Source organism: Rattus norvegicus, chromosome 4, assembly GCF_036323735.1.
Source record: "Rattus norvegicus strain BN/NHsdMcwi chromosome 4, GRCr8, whole genome shotgun sequence".
Taxonomy (NCBI): domain Eukaryota; kingdom Metazoa; phylum Chordata; class Mammalia; order Rodentia; family Muridae; genus Rattus; species Rattus norvegicus.
The window spans coordinates 8,435,741-8,458,484 of NC_086022.1; the positions used below are offsets into that span (position 1 = coordinate 8,435,741).

The window sequence follows — 22,744 nt, forward strand, 5'->3', positions numbered from 1 at the left end:
GCCTACCTGCTAGGATTAGACGCTCCGCCAAGAGCAGCCAAGGCAGTAAGCACTGTCAGTCTCCACACTTCAACACTCTGAAGGAACAAAGTCTCAGTGGTTCATGGGGCCTCGGGCTGGGAAGTTCTGAGCCCAGTGCCACTCCCTAACCTTGACCTTCTCTATCTTCTTTCCACACTTGTGCCCACTTGTGCCTTCAGAGCCCAGGCCTGTTTGGCGTGGGAATGTTAGAATCTTAACTCTCCTACTGAAGAGCTCCCTTTGACCCAGGCCGGGTAGCCAGGCAGCCTGGAGATAATGGATATCTGTGCCCAGGATGAACCAAGGCTTGCCCAAATTGTTCCTGAAGTATGTCTGGTTTTCAAGCAGAACATTCTACATAGCACTCTTAGCTCCGGTGCAGATGTCGCAATCTACCCAGTGATTGGTTTAGTGTCTCACGTAAAATGGATTATCAACTGTATAATGAGTTTTCATTTTCCTACAATTATAATTTTCTTCTTGATGTCTTTCCAGTGCTGATCACTTTCGTAGTATGCACCCAAAAGTTAAAAGAGACAGTTTCTCAGGTGAGAATGCTAATTCCCAGGGGTTCAGCTACCAGCCATGGCTTGTGTTTACGAAGGGTTTCTTACAAAGGGCATGGCTTAATTTCCATGGTCTTATGAAAGACATGTCTGATGCAAAACACAATTATTGCCTTTAATTATAGGTAAAATATTTCTTTACATTGGCTCAGCTCTAAACACAATGCCTGTCTCATGTCCCTTTTCTCAAAGCTCAGGGATCTTTGAAAAAGAGTTGGTGGACAGATTGTAAGAGCCAAAGCAGTGGACCACTTCAAGGATATGGTGATTTTTGGGCAACACAGCAGTTACACATATGATCTCAAAATGGCTCTAGCATTCACAAGACCTGTGCACCCTCAAGCCAGAAAAGTTCTCAGAATAGAGAGGATCAGTGGGGATGATGTCCTGTCCCTAGCTGAGGAGTCATTGGTATGTGACAGCTGCTTGGGAGAGTCAGTGTTCTTCAATGGTGTGATCCCTGGTAGGCTGACCACACTTCAGGGCAGGCCTACACCTGAAAGTAGTTGGCCAACTCAGAATGGACTCAGTGGGCCCGAAGTGTGTGAGGGGAATGGCTGGATCTGGGTAGAGTTGGGGGAGGGTGAAGTGAATGTGGTAAAAATTCTCAAAGAATTAACAAAACATTATTAAAAAGAGGATAAGATTTGATTTCTCGAAGAACTGTAAAAAGGTTCATTTAATACACATTTTCTAAGAAAACCCTAATTTAGCAGCATTTGCCCCAATCAGATCGAGATGTTCTGTATAATTATTTCTTAATATCATTGAAAACACAGAATGCACCAGACAGGAAATTAGGTCTCAAGGTTTATTAAAGAAAAGGTTAATTAGCTATAAATTATGAATGGCTTTTGGTTAGTAGTTCCTCTTCCCTGCATGATTGGCTCATCTTGATTCTGGTTCCAGTGGCAAAAGAACAAGAGTGAACTCTTAGTCTCAGGCTGGTGTGAGGATTCTCAATGAATGGGAGCCCACCCTTGTCTGAGGATTCTCAATGAATGGGAACCCACCCTTGTCTGTTCTAGTAAGTAGCAGTAGAATGGGTGTCATCCACAGACATGGGATGTCCTCAAGTTGTCTGAATGGAATCCCACAAAACAAAGCACACCCAGGGCTCAGCATGGTCCTCCCTAATGGTCCGGTGCTTATCCTCTGTCCTCCTATGCTTCCCAAGGTCACACTGAGGACAGTGTGCTACACACAAGAGGGCCGCGTTCTGGTTCCAAATGGGCACATTAGAATTATTCTGCTCAAAACCAAGGCTGTGTCCCTAGGCTGGATAACCTACTCTCAAGTCCAAGCTCTCTTAATGTTGGGGTCACAAAACAGGAGGTGACAAGGTTCTTGTCAACTCTAGTATTCCTTTGACAAGGACAGCAATGGCTGTCTCTACCATTTGATAACAGCAACTGAATGGGCCCAATGTGAGGATAATGCTGGGGGTGGTGATAAACCAATGACCTCTGTAGGCATGAGGTGACAGTGTTCGGGGTCACAGGAACACTTTCATTTACTGTAGTAAATACTGTGTTCTCAAACTGCATAGCCCCATACAGTACCATTTACCACCATCTGGCACTCCAGACTGAGTTCTACACAAGCTATTTAGAACGCAGGGAAGGTATGACTTGTGGTTTGGACAGGACTGCAAGTGGGGATGTGAGTGCTTTTGCTGACAGGGCAAACCCAGCCATTTGTAGTGGCCATGCTCTGTTGGACACTTCCAGCTCCTTTGCTTACTGTCCCCTGTGTCAGGGTGATATCCTTAACACCTGCAGCCTCAGGTACAGGGCAAACCCAGCCATACAGGGAGTAGGATGCTCTGTGAGGGACTCCAATGGGGTTTAAACTGACATGCACTGTCTGGGGCGGACACCCATTTCTGAGTGCTACATCTTCTCCAGCACAGCGCGGGGCACAATCTCAACAGCATCTCACTCTCAGAACCTTCTAGTTTTCTGGAACCAGCCTTCATCACCCGAGTTTTGGACAGGCTGTAACTGAGAAGCCCCTGTTACAAACACGGTCTTCAAGGTGCTTTGCAAACAGCAAGTGCTCAATAACTGCCTTCAAAATAGAGGCGTGGGTGGTGCAGTGGGTTTGTGTTCGGCTGGAGGTCTGGGGAGGCTCTATGGTGTTGTGCTGAAATGCACTGCCAGCTGCTTCCTTCAGAGGGTGAGGAATGCACCCGGATAGAAAGCTGACACAGCTCCGAATGCTGGCACGCAACACCTGGGAGGCAGAGGTAGGTGGATCTCTGAGTTCTAGGGCTGCCTGGTTTACATAGTGAGTTCAAGAACAGTCAGAGATACACAGAGGAATCTTGTCTCGAAAAACAGAATAAAACAAACAAACAAAAAAAAAAGAAAAAGAAAGAAAGAAAAAGTAATAAAGAAAGCAGAAGAAGCTGTCCTGCTCCTGTCCAGAGGTTCCCAGATGAACCTTGCGAAATCTGGGTCCAAGAAAAATTGCCAACTACACAAACAACATGCCTGATATATCTGTGCTTGGAAATAAATGGCCTCATTCTAAATATGGAAAATCTTATTTATTCCTGCTTGCATCTGCTGCCTTCTCCCGCCACTAAACACATTATCCAAGGTGCTGGGAATGGAATTTAATGGGGGGTTAAAAGAGAAATCAGAGAACATCAAGCCAGAAGGCGAATGCAGCTTTTGCCTCGAAAGGCTTGAAACCTCTCATGCTAATCAGCACCGTGTTATTTGCATATTACACAGGGCTAGCAAGACTCGTTATCATCAGAGATCGGCAAACGCTCATAAATCAACTCGTGTGTTCTGCACATGACCAAGGCAGCCACCAGGTGGCAGCATCTTAACCTTTCATTCCTTCACTGCGGTTGACTTGCTTTTCTGACAGAATTTTCACCTTCCAGGACAGCCATACTGTGCAGCAAGTCCATGGATACTTATATGGACGCCTTAATTCTCTCTTAAGGCACTGGCAGGCACGGGGAGTGGTGACAGACACTCTTCTTTATGACCGGGGACATTTTAGTGAGGAATTTTCTGGAGCAGCTTTTATAGGGCTGCAATCCATGGCTTTACCTATATCCTCTTGAGTGTTTGAGACAGGGCCTCATGTAGCTCAGGATAGCCTCCAAATTACTGTGTACCAGAAAGTGACAATGACCTGGTCCTCTTGTCTCCACCTCCTAAGTGTTGGGATTGGAGTATCATACCTAGTGTTATGTGTTATTCTGTGAAGGATCAACCAGGGCTTCATGGTTGGCGAACACAACCAAGAAGAGAGTATATATGAAAATCTCTGGAGAGGAGAGAGTAAACTCACATCCCGAGTACCCTGAAGTCAAGTCAGCAAGGCACAAGAGAAGTCACAGAATTGTAGTCCTCAGTAGGACCTGGTTTCCAGCTGGGCTGCTGTGTGCTGCTCTGAGGTGCTGCAGGATGCTGTGTGCTGCCCCTGCCGACTGCTCTCTTACCCCATTCATCTCTGCCTTATTTTCTCCAAATGTGCAGAGCTCTTTGTATAGCATGAAGGAGAAGCCCAGGCTGGCTGGTGAATGACGGCTCTGACATGCTGAGTTCAGTGCTTGAACAGAGAATGAATTTTAGGGCTGCTCTGTGCTCCGAAGCCCAAAGGGCCTTTAAACCCCCACTTCCCTCTCCAGAGTCTCCCTAAAGTCATAATAAAAGCAGATATGGGAAGATTCTGGCAGTCATGCCCCTATAATACCTCGATAGAAGGAAAAACGGAGCAATTAAAGTTTTTGGCAGACTACTTCTTGGATTAGAGGATTGCTAGCTGCCTGGTTTTCTAATTTTTACTCTACAATCTAGAGTCAGAATATATCATTTTCTCCACAATGTTTATGTACCACACAGCTAGTGTGTGGCAAAGTGCCACCTTGCTACATAAACTTTATAGCCTATAGGTGCAGCTGTTAGAGAACCACTGTTTCCCACGGTAGGGATGCCAGCCAGCAGCTGGGGCTCTGGAGATGGCCACTACATGGACTACGTCTGAGTGGTAACAGAAGTTGTACGTGTGGTTTGTCTCTGCTTCCTTGTAGCTAAGTGTCCACTGTTACTGGGGGAGGGTCCTTGATGTCTCCTCTTCCTCTTTCCTCCTTCCTCTTCACCATGGAGCTGAATCCCAGTGGTTAATCCGAGGTCCTGGTAGAACTTGAAATGCAATTCTGGATGTGTGAGGGATGTGAACCTCCAGTAACTCCAGGGATGCATCCTGGTACCTGAATTTCTCCACTCTCTTACTGGGCTGAGGCAAAGGAAGCCTGCAGAGGGAGGGCATACACTGCGGGACAGGGTGTCCCTTTTAATAGATGCCCCATGCTCAGGAGAAGGGGTTATAGTGTGGTTCTGAGTAGACCAATGGAGACAGACTCCTAGTGAGTGAAGGCAAGGTGCTTAGAGCCCCATTCAGGGCGGCACAGACCTCTGTGAGCAACACCTCCTGGAAGTGTCCTCTAGTAAAATGTTTAAAATTCCAATACCTTACAGGCTTGGCACCCACAGAGCCATCTGCTTTCCTTTTGATAAATTGACTGCCAGAAGCATTTATTCTGCAGAAAGGGAGGATTGGTCCTTCCTGAAGGAGAAGTGAACAGGTGACACTGTAGGATCCAGGGAGGCAGAATTCTGCACCTGGCAGCTGCTCAGCACCTCTTAGGAGAGCTGTGTGCTGGCCCAGGCCTATCAGGTAAGAGGACACTTCTGCCTCCAGAGTTTCTCAGTAGAACTAGAGACAGCTGAACACTTCATTCTAAAACCAAATGGAGGAGCACAGACCTCCATTATTGCAGTGTGTGTGCCTGGCACTATTAGACAAGGAAAAAGTTAGAACTGGGACTAACAGTCGCCTATATAATCTACTACACTGAAACTTCTAGAATGAGAAAAAGAAATAAAAGTCTAAAGGAGAAAAGAAACAGTGGGCAAAATAATTAACATTGGTTATGAGCTCTAGGTATCATCAGGTGTATCTACTGTAGATTTTAGGTTTCATCATGCTACCCCATGGTGCAGATGTATCTGTCTTATTCCTGCAACCAATGCATAATTTAAAAGCCTTAAACTATAAACACTGAACACATGTCATTCACCCAGCGCTCTCAAAGCTGAGTAATTAGTTGTCAGCAAGATTCCTCAAGCCTTAAGGGGACTTCGTCCTGTGTGCCCTTGCATCTCTTTTCGCTCACAAACTCAGACAGACCATCTATTTATCCCGAGTTAAAATGACTGGTAATCTCTCTAAAACTCTCAAAGCCTGTGCTGGCATGCGTCACATGAAGATGTGGCCCTGGTTTCCAGAGTCAGAGGTCTGCAGTCACTCCATTTCTGTTCTGCACACGGCTGTCAGGGCGGGACACTGGCTGGGTTACACCCACTGCTATAGTTGCCAAGGAAGAAGTTTGCACAATCTGAGCCAGGGCTTTACCCCTCTTCACTGAAGAGCTGGAGCCTTGGCTCTGGCTTGCCCTCAGGCTGCTATCTCTGAAGCATGATACAGAGACTGATTTTGTAACATTCTGCACCCCAGAGTATCAAATATTCAGCCAAAATTCAATATTTTGATATTTCTCTTTGGGTTTTTTTTTTTTTTTGGTTCTTTTTTATTTCGGAGCTGGGGACCGAACCCAGGGCCTTGCGCTTCCTAGGCAAGCGCTCTACCACTGAGCTAAATCCCCAACCCCCCTGATTTTGTAACAGAGAGCTATAAACTCTCTTTCCCTGGGGATGACTTTCTGTGACTGGTCTGGGTGGCCCTAGGCAATGAGTCATCACTAACATCAGGGCTCTATACCACAGGTGAACAACGAAGGCAATGCTGCCCTCTTACCATGCCCCCCACCCCATATTCCCTACCGTCAGAGCAGTGGCCCAGCCAGGCAGTCCCTGGGTTCCTTCAGACACTAAACTCTGAGTCTAGCTGTCTATAATTGCCCCAGTGTTTCTGAGATTCAGTGACATCTCTCTAGAAACTTCATCCGTTGGTAGGGTCACTCAATTTGATGCCAAGGACAGTGGCTGTGGTGAATTCTTCAGGGATGCGATCATTTGATCTTTCTACCCCCCAAACTGGTTCATGTTTTGAACTCTTGGCTTTAAGACTGCAGAACTCTTAGTAGGGTCAGCATGGAGATGGTCAATTAATAGGGACGGGCCTTTGAAGACTATGCCCACACACTGGTTCCGATAGCTCCCTCTGTCTCCTGGTGACGCACAGCATGAAGGTACGCTGCTGCATGCTATGGTGGAGCTGCCCCGCCATGCCTTTCTCACGATGAGGCCTTTCGATCCCTCTGAACCGTGAGCCAAATAAACGTTGCTTCCCCTGAGTGGCTTCTGTCAGGTGTTATGGTCGCAGCAAGTGACACAGATACTAGGATACTAGGGAGGCAGGGTTGCTGTTGTGACTGAATATCACTGTGTGGTTCTTCAGCCTGAGGAGTTTGGGAAAGCACTGAGATGCAGTCTAGAGAAGGCCTGGCACCGGAAGCAGAGCAGGAAACTGATCACGCAGAGCGTTCAGAGGTATCTGACAGAAACACAGACAGGCAGACTGCTGGAGAAGCTGCAGATGGGAACAGACAGTCCTTTGGACCTGAGTGACAGGCTATTTGTACTGCATGGTGGCAAAGAATCTGGCTGAACCTGCCTGTGTCCCGAAAGCTTGAATGGGTCTGAGTTTAAAAGTCATTAAGGTTTTAACCTTGCAGAGGAAACTTCAAGGTAGCATAACATGAGGCATGGTTATTACTGCTGTCTTAGGCCAGATATACAGTGATAATCCAACAAAACATGGAGGAGGAGGATTTGAGAATGAGCCAGGGAGACAGTGCAGACAAAGCAAGTATCAAGCACAGATAAACTTGTTTGTGCTGGTTGTTTTTATGTCAACTTCATACAAGCTAGAATCATCAGACAAGCAGGAACCTCAGTTGAGAAAATGGCTCCATATGACTGGGCTGTAGGCAATCCTGTGGGGGAATCTACTCAATTAGTGATTGATGGGGGAGGGGCCAGCCCATAGTGAGTGGCTCCATCCCTGGCTGGTGGGCCTGGGTAAGAAAGCAGGCTGAGCAAGTCACAGAGCAAGCCAGCACTCCTCCATGGCCTCTCAAGGTTCTGCCTCCAGGTTCCTGTCCTGTGTGAGTTCCTAACCTCATTGCTTTTGAAGATAAACAAATGTGAGACTTGCCTTTGGTCAAGGTTTTTTTTTTATCACAGCAGTCTCTCTAAGACACTGCTGCAAAGATCACTAAAGAACACACCACTTGTGCTGGGATCATAAGAAAGGATCTTGAGGACAAGTCCACACTCAATGACAGCATAAATGACACTCATTTGGAAAAAGCATGCTCCCCAGGTTCGGTCAATCAGGACGATAACTCTGTGCAGCTCACAGTGGTTGTGAGTATCGGTAGAGACTTTGGACTTTTCAACAATCCTGGGACTGTTAAGACTTGGGGCTCTTGAAGTTGAATTGGCTGCATTTTGCATTATGAGGTGGCCATGAACTTACAGGGGCCCAGAAGGAATCTCAGGGTTGGACTGTGAAGTGTCTCCTACATGTTCTTATTTGGAATGGTCTGTGCGTACTAGGAAGGCTGTGCATCTTTGAGAGGTGGGGCCTCGCTGTTGGAAGACCTGCCTTAGGTTCCAGTTTGCTTTGCGGCTTCCTGGCCTACAGTGATATGAACAGACACTGCCTCATGCTTCTGCCACCATAGATGAAGCCACTCAGCCATGTTTCCCCTCAGGTGATGGCCTGAAAGTTCTCTGAGGAGCCATCTCATGCCCATAAACAATCTTTCCTCTCTTTAGCTACTTCTAGCGAGCATTTTGTTCACAAACACACAAAGGTACCAATGAAGGATGGCTTTCCAAGTGTATCTGTTCCTTTTTCTGAGCGACTGCTCCATGATCCTCTGGCACCCTGGGGGGAGGGAGCATATGGCACACCCAGACAATGAGTTCTGAGCAGAAGTGTCCTGCCATATCCAGTCTGTGTCCCCACAGAACATCCCTTTGTCCACTGTGAGTGTGCAATACCTGTGAAGGGTGGGACAAGCCTGCGACCAGGATTGACCTTAGGGATTAGTGCCATTCTGGTCTAGAGGGCTTGGGTGAGGAAGGGTGATGAACCGTGTGTGTGTGTGTGTGTGTGTGTGTGTGTGTGTGTGTGTGTCTGTGAGTGCATGGTGTATGCATGTAGGTATGTTCATATGTGGTAGGTACCCATACTGCATGTATGTGTCCACTGGGGCATGTGTGTATGTGGAGACTTGAGGTTAACATTGTTGTCTTTCCTGACTGTTCTCTAGTGACCTGCACCCATCTGATGCAGCTCGCCTGGCCAGCTAGCTTGCTTATAGGAATCTCCCCCCACCCCCCATCTCTGCCTCCCAATCACTGGGATCACAGAGAGTCTCCATGCTTGGCTGGCATTTATGTGGGTCCTCTGAGCCATCCCCCAACTAACTCTCTAGGGTTGGTTTTGTTTTTTACTGGGTGAGAAACATGATGATTTAATGATGTGGGAGAATTACATGGAAGCAAATTTCATTGTCCATAAAAAAAGATTTTTTTTGGCAGGCAGCCATGTCATTTGTTTCCTTGGGGTCTATGGTTGCCTGTTCACTGTCATAACAGAACCAGTGTTGACAAGTCGTCACCTGCCAAAGTCAAGTGATTTATTATTTGTCCCTTTACAGAAACAGCTGGCTCTCCCAGGACAGATGTTCTATGCTCCACTTTGGCTCCCTCACACTGATATTCTTTGACTAAACAGTCAATAGCCGTGAGACAGTCTTTAAGAAAACGTGGATGAGACGGGAGTGTGGTGTCATCTGCACAGAAGTGAACAGTGTTCTTGTGATCTCAGGAGAGTGGTGTGTAAGAAAGTGAGCTGTGTCACTCAGTACACAGGACAGATGCACACTTCAACCTCGGAGTTGTGGAAGTGACAGGATGGAAAGGCAAGAACAGAGGTGATGAGGGGGAGGGGCTGGTAGGACTCAGGACCAGGGAGGAGGCATCACACAGGACAGGCGAACAGAGATGAGGACCCTGGTTGTCTTGGCTCTGGATGTAGCTGCCACATTCTATGCTGTGTTCTGATTTTGACTCCCTGCCTTAGTTCATTGCTTGGTTGATTGATGCAAAGCCTAGACACAAATCTGGCTGGCCCTGGCTCAGAGAAAGCAGAGTATCAGCAAGACACCATCTCACCCTATTCCTTGTCAATGGAGAATGAGTCTCTCTTCTCTTGCTCTGTGCCTCCACAAGATACAGTCTCCTCACTGTCAGAATTGAGACCAGTGATATTGCATGGTCCTCGGGACTAGAGCTGGCCAGTGAAAACAGTCTCTTGTTACATTACCTCCTGGGTGCATTAGGCTTTCTGTCCCAGTCGTGGGGCTAGTCCATTTCTCTTTTGCTCTGCTATGCAGCACTTGAAAGGGCAGAAAGCTCGGTGAGGGCTGACTGAGTTTAGATGCATCCGTTGTTAATTTCTGTACAGAATGTCCTCTAGACATTGCAGGTGGAGGCAATATGGCTTTCAAAATATTGAATTTCTACAACTGATCTACAAGGAACTTTGGTGCTGTCAGTGACTAGGAAGCAGTCTAGCTGTGTAGATCTAAATCTAACTTCAACCTCTCTGTAGCTACTCTAGGCGGGGGAGAGGATCACTTTGACTCACCCCCCCCCTTTACTCTGCTTCCCAGGGAATGGCAGAGGACACAACAGAACACACACTGTCCCAACATTTCTTCCATCTGGTCACTGCTGACCAGGAACCACCCAATGGAGTCATCTTCAGGCCACATTCGGGCACTGGTACCTGTTACAGCTACTCAAGATCTATAGCACAGGTTCCTTCCACACTCACCTGGCCAACACTGCCCTTCCAAACAGTGCATCTTGGCTGGTCCCATGTTCCAAGCACTTTGCTGCCCTAGACTAGTAAGGTCACACACACACCAAACCAGACTGACTGTCTGTCTGTCTGTCTGTCTGTCTACCAACTAAGTAAATGTCCTCCAAGCTACTTTCTCAGGTCCTAGCTGCTTCAGCCTCTTATGGCTCCAGGCTGGGTTCTGTAAATAGTTTTCCAAGCTCATGGTCCTTTGGTCCTTCCTCTGTCCTGTTAGATGAATTGGGATTAGAATTCCTCATCCTATATACAAGGGGAGAGAGGTCATTCTCAGGAGACCTTCAGCCATCTGATGGCCAGCTGTATGAGGGCATGTCCTCGAGGACCCGTGCTAGGTTTGGGCTCTCTACACAGCTGATTAGCAGAAAAGGAACGGGTAGTTCATCACTTCGTAGGAACATTTAGGGACTTAAATTCTTATTTCAAAACTGCCAGCGACAATGCTGTGTTGGTCCTCGATAGCTCATGTACTTGATAAGGATGAAAATGAGCTGACGGCACTTTATAAATAAAGGGTAGCAACCAGCTCTGTAACCATAGTAACAAAGAACCTTTGTAAAAATTTGGATAATTACAACTCTCTGCTCAAATGCTCTCATGTTGGGGATTTTGAATTACTAAGCCCCGCACAGATTCTTCATGGAATGTTCTTCCACGGTTGTCAGAATATTTTAGTAACACCTTAAATTTAGTTTATGGATAACCAAGTTCAGTAAAACTTAAAACTGCCAATACTATCAGGTTGCCTTTGTCTTTCTATTAAACCATGAGCCCACATAGCTACGAGCCATTTCCTCAGTGGACAAGAGATGCAGACTTTGTTGGTTAAGACCGTCTCTGGTCCCTACAAGCCCTGGGAAGTGACCCAGCTGACGACAGGAGGCAATAGCCAGGCTCAGGAGCAGGAGGTAGTTTTTCTCAAGGGGTGGAGATTCCCAGCAGCCCCCATGCTGCTTCCTACCTCTTCCCTCCCTCTGTCTCCAACATTCTGAAGCATTCAATATGTCTGAGGCTCTTTTTGGGAAACAAAAATCAATGTGATGTCTTGCTGCCAATAAGTGTGCAGACTGAAGTCCGCATCTTACTCTGCCTTAGCTGCTTCTGAGAAGTAACCCTTCCAGGCAAGCAGGGCCCTCGGCAGAGGTTCTGAGTATTATCTCTTGCATCTACCTCCAGCCCCCTCTGAAGGAAGAGCCTGGGAATAAAAGTTAAGTCACCGATTAGGCCAAGGCAATCTTCTAAGTTTGTTCTCCTGTTATTAAAAAAGGACACAATATCCCTCAGGGCTCCCAGGTTCCCAGTTTCAGAAGTCTGAGCATCTGCATGTAGAACATTTCAGGGAGTGAGGCTAAGCAGATTAAGCTGCCCCATCACCATGAGATTGATTTAAAATATTTGGGGCTCTGTTAACATATCTACAAGATTTCTTGTAAATGCCTTGAAGAAAATAAAGAACCTTTCAACAGATTTGCCAAGGCAAAGCTTAACTCAAATGGCAAAGCAATGAATTTTTAATTTTTTTTGGAGTTACTGAGAAAGATGTTTCAAACCTCCTGGCCTTAAATGTTATTAAGGGGATTAGTTACAGAGTGAGCTGAGGCTCCTGTAGCAAGACCCAAGGCCTTTTTAGGGCCTCAAGGAGCTCAGCTTGCACCTGCCTCCAATGGAGTCCAGAACAGACAGTTTGTATACTGTGACAGAATGTCCACCTGGGAAATCCTGCCTGAATGCTCCAGTCTCTCTATCATTAAAAAATATATTGCCCTAGTTAACTTCAATTGCTAATTTGACACAACTGAGAGTCATTTGAGAGGGAAACTTCAACTGAAGACTTGCCTAGATCAGACTTGGCTGTGGGCATGTCTGTAGGAGATGTAACAAGGCCCAGTCCATTGTGGGAGGCACCATTCCCTAGGTAGGGGGTCCTGGAGCATATAAGAAAACTATCACAAGGCAGTAAGGAAGACAGCAAGCAGTATTCCTCCACGGACTCTGCTTCAGGTTTTTGCTTGAGTTCTTGCCCTGACTTTCCTCAACAATGGGCTCTGACCTATAAGCAATAAACCTTTCCCTTCAGTAAGTTGCTTTGGGTGAGGGTGATTTATTACAATAACAGAATGATACTAGAATAGATAACATGTTGTTTCCTTTGCAATAAAAATACAAGTGACTAATTAAAATAACAAAAACGAATACAGCCACTGTTAGTATAACAGGATCTTTTAAAAATTTATAAGACCCTCAAGTCCCTGCCAGTTGCTATGTTGTGCTAAATCTGTTCTGATCACAGCCATACTGCCCTCCGTAGCCCCCATATGTTATTTGATCATGCTGAGTTCTTGGAAGTGAAAGATCTTTACAGGGTTAAGCTGGACCTTCTGTCTGGGTCCCCATGACCCCACAGCCTTGCCACTAACTACTCAGTCTGCCACCCCAGCAAGATAGATAGCAGGCTTGATCCATATTTTGAAGTCATCATATATAGGTAAGGGTAGGCGTGTGTGCCCCTTTAACATCTGAAAATCTGTACTGAGAATCTGCACAGGCAAGTAACCAGAGAAATTTTTAAAATATCTCATGATGTTTTAAGTAAGTTTATGATTTGGGGCTGCTTTCCTGGTGATCTCCATGGGCTGGACATGCCTGGTGAAGCTACTCACAGGACAAGGCCCCATTGTGATTGTATCTCAAACTTTTTAGTTTTCTCCTGGGGCAGTGAGCACAGGACTTCAGAATCCTCCCTCTTGACAATTGTATATGGTATGTGACATGGTCTCTCCTATAGACCATCATGGGCATTCAGTGCAGTGCATTCAGATTAATCCGCATGGAGCTGGGAGAGCTTGGGTTGCTGTTTCCAGGGCCATTTCTGTACAGTGCGAGCTTGGATATTGGCCAGTCCAGCATCTGTTCCCTTGGGCAGGACCCAGAGAACAAAGTCTCAGAGTTGAATCTTCTGGGTCTCAGATGCAACCTGGGAACTGGGTTCTTAAGAGTGATCTGAGCTCTGTGTAGCACTGGGACCCTCAGGAGAGTGGCTGGAGGCCTTGCCTTCATGTGGAAGTTCCAGCTTGTCCATCAGACAGAAACAAGAATGCCGGGATCTCCAGCAGAGAGTGCTTTGGGGAGGTGGTAGGCAGAAAGGGAATCAGAGAACTCTAGGATGACAGACATGTGCCATGTCGTGATTGGGGAACATGACACATCTGGCTGTGCTTACAGTCTCCTGAAGGTCAAGATTTCAGTAAGCTGTCTGGGGAAGTCCTCTCACTTCTCCATACTATAGTCTCTCATAAGGCAGAAGTCTAGGTGTGAGAAATGATAGCTCTATGAGGAAACCATAGAGGTACCACTATGAGGTACCACTCTATAAAGCCAGAACATCCCTGATCCTCCCCAACCCAATTTGGGAGAAGTCACCCAATGTGCATGTGGTCTCAGGCTGAGAGGTGAGACACATTTAAACTCTCATTTGAGTCTAGGGATGGGGTTGTGAGTAGACTCTGTCTGCATCTACAATTCTAAAGAAGCAGCTGACCCTGGAGTTGAGTGACCACTTGTCCCATCAATGTCCCTGGACCCATCTGTGGCACAGTGCTGAGAGCTTCCAGAGGTTATGTGTGACCTCACACTCCCAAGGGATGGCATCAGGAGGTACAGAAGTTCCCAGGTGGAACCTTCACAGGTGTGATTAGTACCATGAGAAATGTAGGCATATTCTAGGGTAAGGGGAACACTTACTCACTGGTGGTGGGAGTGCAAATGTTAGGGACACTGTGAAAATCAGCGTAGAGTTTCCTAAAGAAGTTGGAACTAGATGTGCCACATGGTCCAGTTCTGCTCTTGGGCACATACTCAAAGGACTCTATGTCCTACTACATGCTCATCCATGTTCATCAATGCTCTATTCTCAGTAGCCCGAAAATGGAAACTACATAGCTATCCATCAGCTGATGATTGGATAATAAAAATGTGGTATATTTACACAATGGACTATTTCCTGGCTATCAAAAGAAAAGAAATTATGAAATCTGAAGGCAAATGGATGTTGCTGGAAACAATCATTTGAACCCAGAAAGACAAACATTGCTTATTTTTTTCTTATATGGAGCCATGGCTAGACAGGTAAACTGACTCCTAATGATTTACAGCTATGCTCGTAGATTAAGGCACTTCTCATCCTCTCACCAGAGAAACTTCTGCTTGCAGTGGGTGACAACACAGACTCATAACTGGCTGAAGTGCAGAGAATTCAAGACTGTAGAGTTTGACCTCTAAAGAAAATATGTGTATCTCCCAACCCACAGCTCAGGGATCATCAAGGAAGAGAGAACGGTAAGAAGCTAAGATCCAGAGCAGTGGATGCCCACAAGGAGACACAGCAGTGAAGCTGAACCCATGAGCGCACGGTGGTTGTAATGGTGCGCACAAGATCTTGTAAATGGAAGGCAAATCAAACCCTGGTGTGGAAGAGGAAGTGGGGGTGAAATCCTAGTTCCAGCCAAGAAGCTAGTGACAACAGACAGCTGCTGGGGGAGGGAGAGAAAGTTTTCCTTAAGGGTGTAGTTCCAAGCAGGCCCAGTACACTCCAGTGGAAGGCTACATCCAAGAATATTTGAGAAGCTCAAATTGGCCTTGATGGTTGAACAAAAATCCCATAGAATTGGTTGAGAAGGGAAAAGAAGGAGTATCTAGAAGACTTGGAAGAGGTGGGTGAATGTGACCGAAACTCACTGCATGAACTTCTCAAAGAACTATAAAATGCCTTTAATAAACTCTGTTTCGAAAAAGGGTGACAAAGAAGAAAGGAGACCTTGTTCTTGGCCTTCGAGGATGTATCAAAATGAGCCAGTGAGTAGGGTGTTGGGCAGTGGCCTGCCAGATACAGACTGTCCTGTGTGCCTGACTTGAACTCCCAAAAACCTTAACCATAGATTTTAACATCCAAATATCCACTTTTGTGACCTTTGGTTATAAAAGCCCCAGGGGCCTGGGCTCTTTAGAAGGATTTAATCTACTTTCCCAATTTTGCTCTGATGGCAAAAATTGTCAACAGGATTTAGAATCACTGAAGAGAGAAGTTTCAACCACATTTATGAGAGGTCATCTAAGCAGGTTAATTAATGGGGTAAGACCCATCCTAGATGTGGGTGACATCATTCCCTAGGATGAGGTTCTGAACTGCATAAAAAGGAGAAAGCAAGCTGAGAGGTGGTGTCCTTCACCTTCTGCCTTGTGCCTGTGGATGCAGTGTGACTGGATACTTCAGGCTCTTGTCACCAAGTGTACCCTATTATGGTGGACAGGACCCTCAAGCTGTGAGCCAACATCAGTTATTGTTTCACCAAGGCAACTAAAACATCTGTCCTCTCCCAGACGCAGACAAGTTTCCTAACTCTTAGAGTGGGTAGAGGGACACACACACATTTGTACTGGGAACATTCCAACAATTTCCCTTGGAAGAAACTCTTCTTTCATAGAAGCATTAGTGGGTTCAATGAAGCCTCTTACAATGCTGCCTGTGAGTCCTTCCTCACCTGTGAGTCCCCTATACTTGACCACCTGTGAAAGTCCACATCTGTCACCTGTGAGTGTCCCCTACCTAGTCACCTGTCAGTGTCCCCTACCTAGCCACCTGTGAGTGTCCCCTACCTAGCCACCTGTGAGTGTCTCCTACCTAGCCACTTGTGAGTGTCCCCTACCTAGCCACCTGTGAGTGTCCCCTACCTAGCCACCTGTGAGTGTCTCCTACCTAGCCACCTGTGAGTGTCCCCTACCTAGTCACCTGTGAGTGTCCCCTACCTAGCCACCTGTGAGTGTCCCCTACCTAGTCACCTGTGAATTCCCACACTTGCCATCCATGAGTGCTTACTTGGTGTTTCCTGGATCTCTACCACTCTCAAGAAATCTAAGTTTAATTTTTAGCTTGAGCCAAAGAGAAAAGAAGGAGAATTTAGAAACTGAACCCAGCCACTGCAGCCACTGCCCAGCAGGCACACACTCTGCTTCTTCACCCTGCAGGTCTTACCTTCATACAGCCAGTCGCTGAGGCCATTGTAGATCACACCCTCCTTCCCCGTAGAGACCACTCGAATCGCCTGCTTTCCAACATGGGCACAGTAGTAGATGTTGTTCTCAAAGATAAATATCTAATTCGGAAAGAAGAGACGATAGAATTAAGCAAGGAGTGGGTTTAGGTGTTCTCAAATGTGAAATTGCCAGACTTCCATTCTCCTGCTGTGTGTATTTGATTGAATACAGGTGGTCATGAGACCACTGGTGGTTGATTCCCCTGCAACACAATCTGTATTTAGGGATTGATCAGACACTCAAACTCTGCAGTGTTCACCAAGTGTCACCATTGTTTGTCAATGTAATGTCTAGATTGTTATGATTGGACAGTTTCTGGGTGAACTGAGTACTGGAACAATGGTACTCAGGACTGGATTGCTATTTCAGCAGTACAGGTTTTCCTGGTGGTTTAATTTTAGGCCAAGGGGCTGAAGGCCTCCCTTCCTATCTCAGTCGTTGCAGAGGGTGGGGGGTGGTTGGGTAGGGGGGTTGTGCCTGCCCAAGCCTGCCATGAGGCTGGATGGTAGGAGGAGGGCCCCATTGTGTGACCATAGTACTCATTCACTTTGTTTTTAGGTGTTCATATCCTGACATGGGCTATCCCAGGGTGGACGCGTGGGGAATCTGGGTAGTCACGGCCAACATAGGCCAGGCTTCCTCACAAAAGGGGTGGGAAGCGGTTGTACTGGCTACTTAACAGTCCACAGTTCACAGCATCACCAAGCTGTGTGATCATACCACAGTACTGTCTACCCACAGAGCGTTCCCGCCATCCCACTGACACCCTGCCCCATGAAGCACACCCACTCATGCTTCTCCACAGCTCTTGGCCACCGGAACTGTGCTTCACCTGTCTGTAAGCATTTATTCATAGACGCTCAGATACCAGGCAGTGCCTGTCCTTCTACGGCTGGTCACCCATCACAATGTCCTCAAGGGTCATTTAAGTTATAGCATGGGCCAAAATGCCTAAAATGAGGTTTCTGAGACCTGGGATCATAACGGGCTGAGAAGCTGGAGGGCAGGAGGAAAGCACAGAGATAGACCAGATGTGGAGCTGGCAAGGCAGGTGAAGAATGGGGATAAGATTCTTGTGAGATGAGGATTAATGAAGAACGGACAGGAAGCCAGTCTCTGTGAATCTGTAGGGAGGAGACTGGCAGCTACGGAGTGCTGCTAACTAATGCCTGGGTAGGGGCAGCACAGTCAGATGCAGGCCTGCTGAGGGTGGGTCTAGCATCTGTGTGGTCCAAGGAGAGGAGCAGGAGGCAGATGGGGAGGGCGATAGTTATCACAGCCATGACCAGATGGAGCAGACATGACCACAGAAGGAGCGGAGAGAGCAGTGAGTCAGCAAACATAGCTTACTATGAGTGAGCTGAGGTCTGGGCTGATGGTAAGGACAGGGTTCTCTTCACATTTCCATGGGCTTCTGGGGGATGGCAACACACTAGTAGAGTCGTATTGTGATACAAAAGAGAGTTTGTCCTTGGGTGCGCCACTAGTTTTCTAGGGAGGGGACTGAGTTGGTCCATGGGATGGTTCTCAGAATTCAACACATAACAGATGACACTGGGAGCTTTAAAAATTTCAGAACATGAATCCAGCTAGAGTCTCTGGAAGCATTTTGAAGTACATCCCGGTGACCTTCATGTACAAACTTAAGATCCAGTAGCCCAGGGACTAGCCCGTCTCCTGAGCTGTCACACCAAGGGAGCCTATTCGCAGAGCCCCGGTCAATTCTGCCCATCTTTCTAGCACCTGGGTCTATAGTACTTCACAGTAATGTAGACCACACCAGCCAGAGAAACAGGAAGGGAGCAGATAGAGCAGGAAGTAAAGCCAGGTTTTGTTGTTGTTGTTTAAACAAATTCTAGCAAAATTATTGTGAGAAGGTATTTTGTTTATAATAGAAAAGCAAAACCACTGACTGTTCAGTGCTTCCTGTGTTTATAGTAGATAAGCTCTTGCCTGAGTTCTGACCCCACCTTCCTTTTACTTCTTATTTCCAGGGTTTCGCTACACTCTCCAGGTTGGCCTTGAACTTGGAATCCTCCTGTCTCAGCTTACCAAGCGGCTGGAATGACAGGCCTTCCCATCTAGGCCCATGAATATTGAAATTTAGCAAGGTGTTTCTGGAAGCATCTTCAGCTATTGGTTTTCAGCACAAACTTCCCGCTCCCTCACATGTTCACTTGAACCTGAAATGAGCTGGAAAACTTCCAGAAGCAAGGACACGTCCTAATTTAATTTAAGCACCTGTTCTTACAAATTCGTCTAAGATGAACCCCTGAATTTAAGCTCCTTTTATGCACCCAGCTGGCAATGGCTTTTTGAATCAAGTCAGGCTGTAGCCAATTAGTATTTTGCATAAATAAAATGTGCAGCAACAGGAATTAAGGCCCTTTCTGCCTTGGCTTTCAGGAGCAAGCTGCAGGGAGGGGTGCTGGGCTAGAACATTCTTCACATCTGTTGCATTCCAGTGATGATGTTAGGTAGGGAAGGTAAGACATTGCCTGTGCTGCCTGTGGGTCTGTGCTGGGCACAGGGACAGTGAAGTGCCGGGGAGTAGCTCCTGGCCCATCAATGCTGGCACACATGGCTGTCTCTTTATTCTTTACCCATTAGGCACACAGTAGGCAGAGGGCTCAGCTCTAATGTTTTCAGGTAGATATAGGAGGGGTTGTTCCAAGAGCTTCCTAGGCAGAGAGCAGGATGGAGAGGGACACCAAGTTTTGTCCAGTGGGTAGGAGCGTAGATCCTCTGTGGACTCATATTGTAGTTTCTCCCATCTGACAGGCTGCTATTTGAAGGGGACACCACAGACCAAATTATCTCATAAGGTCTTTAGACAGCTTGTCACATTTTCTCTTCATCCATGTTAGCAAGAGCTCCAGTGATAAGGTTAGGGGAATGGATGAATACCCAATTCTTTCTCCTGAAACTCATATTGAAATTACTATAGACACTGAGGTATATCAGCTGAGCAAACAGATCTTTATAAAATGATTTCCTCTTATTCCTCTTCCTGAGACCAAGGGATAAAAGTCTTCAGAGCTTTGCTTGGGGTTCCAAGCCACTGCTTACCTCTCCTCAGTTATTTTCCACCTCAAGTTCCTTCTGAATGGGCTTATCTCTTGCTGCCCATGTATACCCACTCACTTCTCCTCAGGGAAGCTGCCCTGGTATGTCACTTACTCTTCTTGGCCCTGCTGTGTCTTACTGTACAAGGAAGGGTAGGATTTTCTCTTCTGAGTTGGGTTTGCTATGGCCATGATATATACATGTGGCAGTTTGGCTCATATGTTTGAATACTGAGTCCCCCACTCTTCCATAGGTGGAACTACTTGGGAAGGATTGGGAGGTGTGGCCTTGTTGGAGTAGGTGTGTCACTAGGGGAAGGTTTTGAGATTTCAGAAGACTGGAGCCATCACGAGTGTTCACTCTCTGCCTTCTGCTTGCAGGTCAAAGGGTGAGCTGTTCCTGCCACCATACTTTTGTTCTGCCATTGTGGACTCTAACCCCCTAAAATTGTAAGTCCAATTAAATGCTTTCTTTTATAATGTGCCTTGGTGGGTTTTCTTGTTTTGTTTTGTTTTTGCAAAAGAAAAGTAATGAGCCCCAATCCTGGCACCAACTTCTGTCCTAGTTATGGTTTCTATTGCTATGAACCATCAGGATGGCCAAAGATGCTTACAGGAGAAAGGGAGCTTACATTGCCAGAGGGTTAGGAGTCCATCATCATCATGGTGGGGGCAATGGCAGCAGACAGGTAGGCATGGCACTAGAGAAGCACCTGAGAGCTTTCATCCTGATTTACAACCAGGAAGCAGAAAAAAACATTGTGAATGTCTCTGGTCTTTTGAAACTTCAAAGCCCACACCTAGTAATATACCTCGTCCAACAAGGTCATACTTCTGATCCTTCTCAAACAGTTCCACCAACAGGGGGCTAAGAATGAATCTACAGTGACTGTTCTTATGCAAACTACCACAATGGAACTGCAACTTAGGAGTCGGATACAGCCTAGACTGGTTTTGAGTTGCATGTGCAGTATGGCAAACTGTGTTCTCTGAGTGAATTTTTAGAGAGAATACCCTATTTACCAACTCATGCCTATAAATGAGTGGACACAATATGATTGAAATCAGATGCATCACGGGAAAGAACTCATGAGCAGAGAAAAGCTTATATAACCCATCTGTTAATCAAAACAGAGAACCACTGACGCTACAACCCCAACAACAAGCTCCTCCTTTTCCAAGACCCTATAAAAGAAAACCTCGAATAATACTGGAGGTCCTCAAGCACTCTCGTACTCAGGTGACCCACTCCCTCTCTTAGCAAAGTCCCTAAAGCTTTTGCTTGTGCCTCATTCTTCATAAGACTACTTGCTGCCTCACTTTTGTGCATGCATCTTTCTCAATTTCTTGAAGAAGGCACCAGAAACTGGGAAACAACCAGAGACTCCCATGACAGTTAGAAAGGGACTGGGATCCAGAAAGCCTTTTTTCCAGTGTGTACCTGTTTGTGGTGGTTTGGATGGGAATGGCTCCCACAGGCTTGTAGTTTACTTAGTCATTGGGGAGTGGCACTACTTGACAGGGATTAGCATATGTGGCCTTGTTAGAGGAAGTTTGTCACTGGAGTGGGCTTTGGGGTTTCAGAAACTCAAGCCAGGCCCAGTGGCTCTCTTTTTGCCTATTGCCTGCCAGTTCAGATGTAGACCTCTCAGCTCCCTCTCCAGCACCATATCTGCCAGCATGCTGCCATGTTTTCCACCATGACAATAATGGACTAAACCTCTGAAACTGTAAGCCAGCTCCAGTTAAATACTTTTTTCTTAACAGTTGTTGCTGTCACAGCATCTCTTCACAGCAGAAGAACACCAACTAAGACACTATTATTCCTCTCTTCATTGGAGAAAGCTCTGCCAGTATTTAATCAGAATAAGGATCTAAATGGGTTATAACTAATGGAAGCTTCCACAAGAGTGTGTGTGTGTGTGTGTGTGTGTGTCTGTCTGTCTGTCTGTCTGTCTGTGGGTAAGTGTGTGTATGTCTGTGTGTGTGTATCTGTGTGTATGTCTGTGTGTGTGTCTGTGTGTGGGTAAGTGTGTGTATCTCTGTGTGTATCTGTGTCTCTGTGTGTGTGTCTGTGTGTGTGTCTGTGTGTGTGGGTGTGTGTGTATTTGTGTCTGTGTGTAGGTAAGTGTGTGTATTTGTGTGTGTGTGTGTCTCTGTGTGTGTGTATCTGTGTGTGTGTATGTGTGTGTGTGTTTGTGTCTGTGTGTAAGACACAACACTATAGGGAAAGTGTAGCCATGTGTGCTCTGAGGCTGGTTACCGTACAGCTGAAAGAGACCCTCATGGCTAAAAAGGCAGCTAATAACATCAGGAATCAGGGATGAGATAATTACTATAATTTGGTATAATTAGCTTTTAATCTTGGAAAATGAAGGCCAAAAGGGACTCATACTCAATAGTTTAATGTTTGATAAAAAAATAAAGATGGTGATACAGCAATGGGTATACCCCATGATGGCAGAGGAAGGACATGGACTTGAAGGAGGACCTGGCCGTTGGTCTCCAGCCGTTGGCTGCACATCTCTGGGCATGCTACTTTTCCTGGTTTCATCTGATATCAGTGAGGAAGAGGGCTTGGGAGCATTGTTTCTAATGTAGCTCTTCCATCTATGACTATACTGAATCTAAAATCTCCACAAACATTTACAACCAGTGAATACACATAGAAAATGGATTAGTTATACTATGGCCATTTTGTCTGAAGCAAGATCTATTTACCACAGAGGGGAAACTGAATATAGTGAGTCTAACATGTTTTTACCAACGATGAAGTAGAGTCTCCTTTTATGGCAATTAAAAGCTTTAGCGATCACATTTCCCAAGCTTCCCTCATTCACCATTGCATACAACTTTCCAAGGCTTGATTAACTCTAGGTGCTGAGACTGCCTTCAGGTGGTGAGGGAGACTCCAGGTGTTGAGACTGCCTTCAGGTGGTGAGGGAGACTCCAGGTGTTGAGACTGCCTTCAGGTGGCGAGGGAGGCTCCAGGTGTTGAGACTGCCTTCAGGTGGTGAGGGAGGCTCCAGGTGCTGAGAGTGTCTCCAGATGGTG

General features: G+C 46.4%; 1 protein-coding gene across 7 annotated transcripts in view; it reads right to left on the reverse strand.

Annotated features, from left to right (window-relative positions):
* Dpp6 (dipeptidyl peptidase like 6) overlaps positions 1 to 22,744 on the reverse strand; it is a 919,475-nt gene that overhangs the window by 112,521 nt on the left and 784,210 nt on the right. For all 7 annotated transcript variants that reach the window (XM_017592501.3, XM_017592503.3, XM_017592504.3 and 4 more), the window contains exon 8: positions 16,564 to 16,684. In XM_017592501.3, the coding sequence (XP_017447990.1) occupies positions 16,564 to 16,684 (121 nt within the window). The remainder of the gene's footprint in view (positions 1 to 16,563; positions 16,685 to 22,744) is intronic.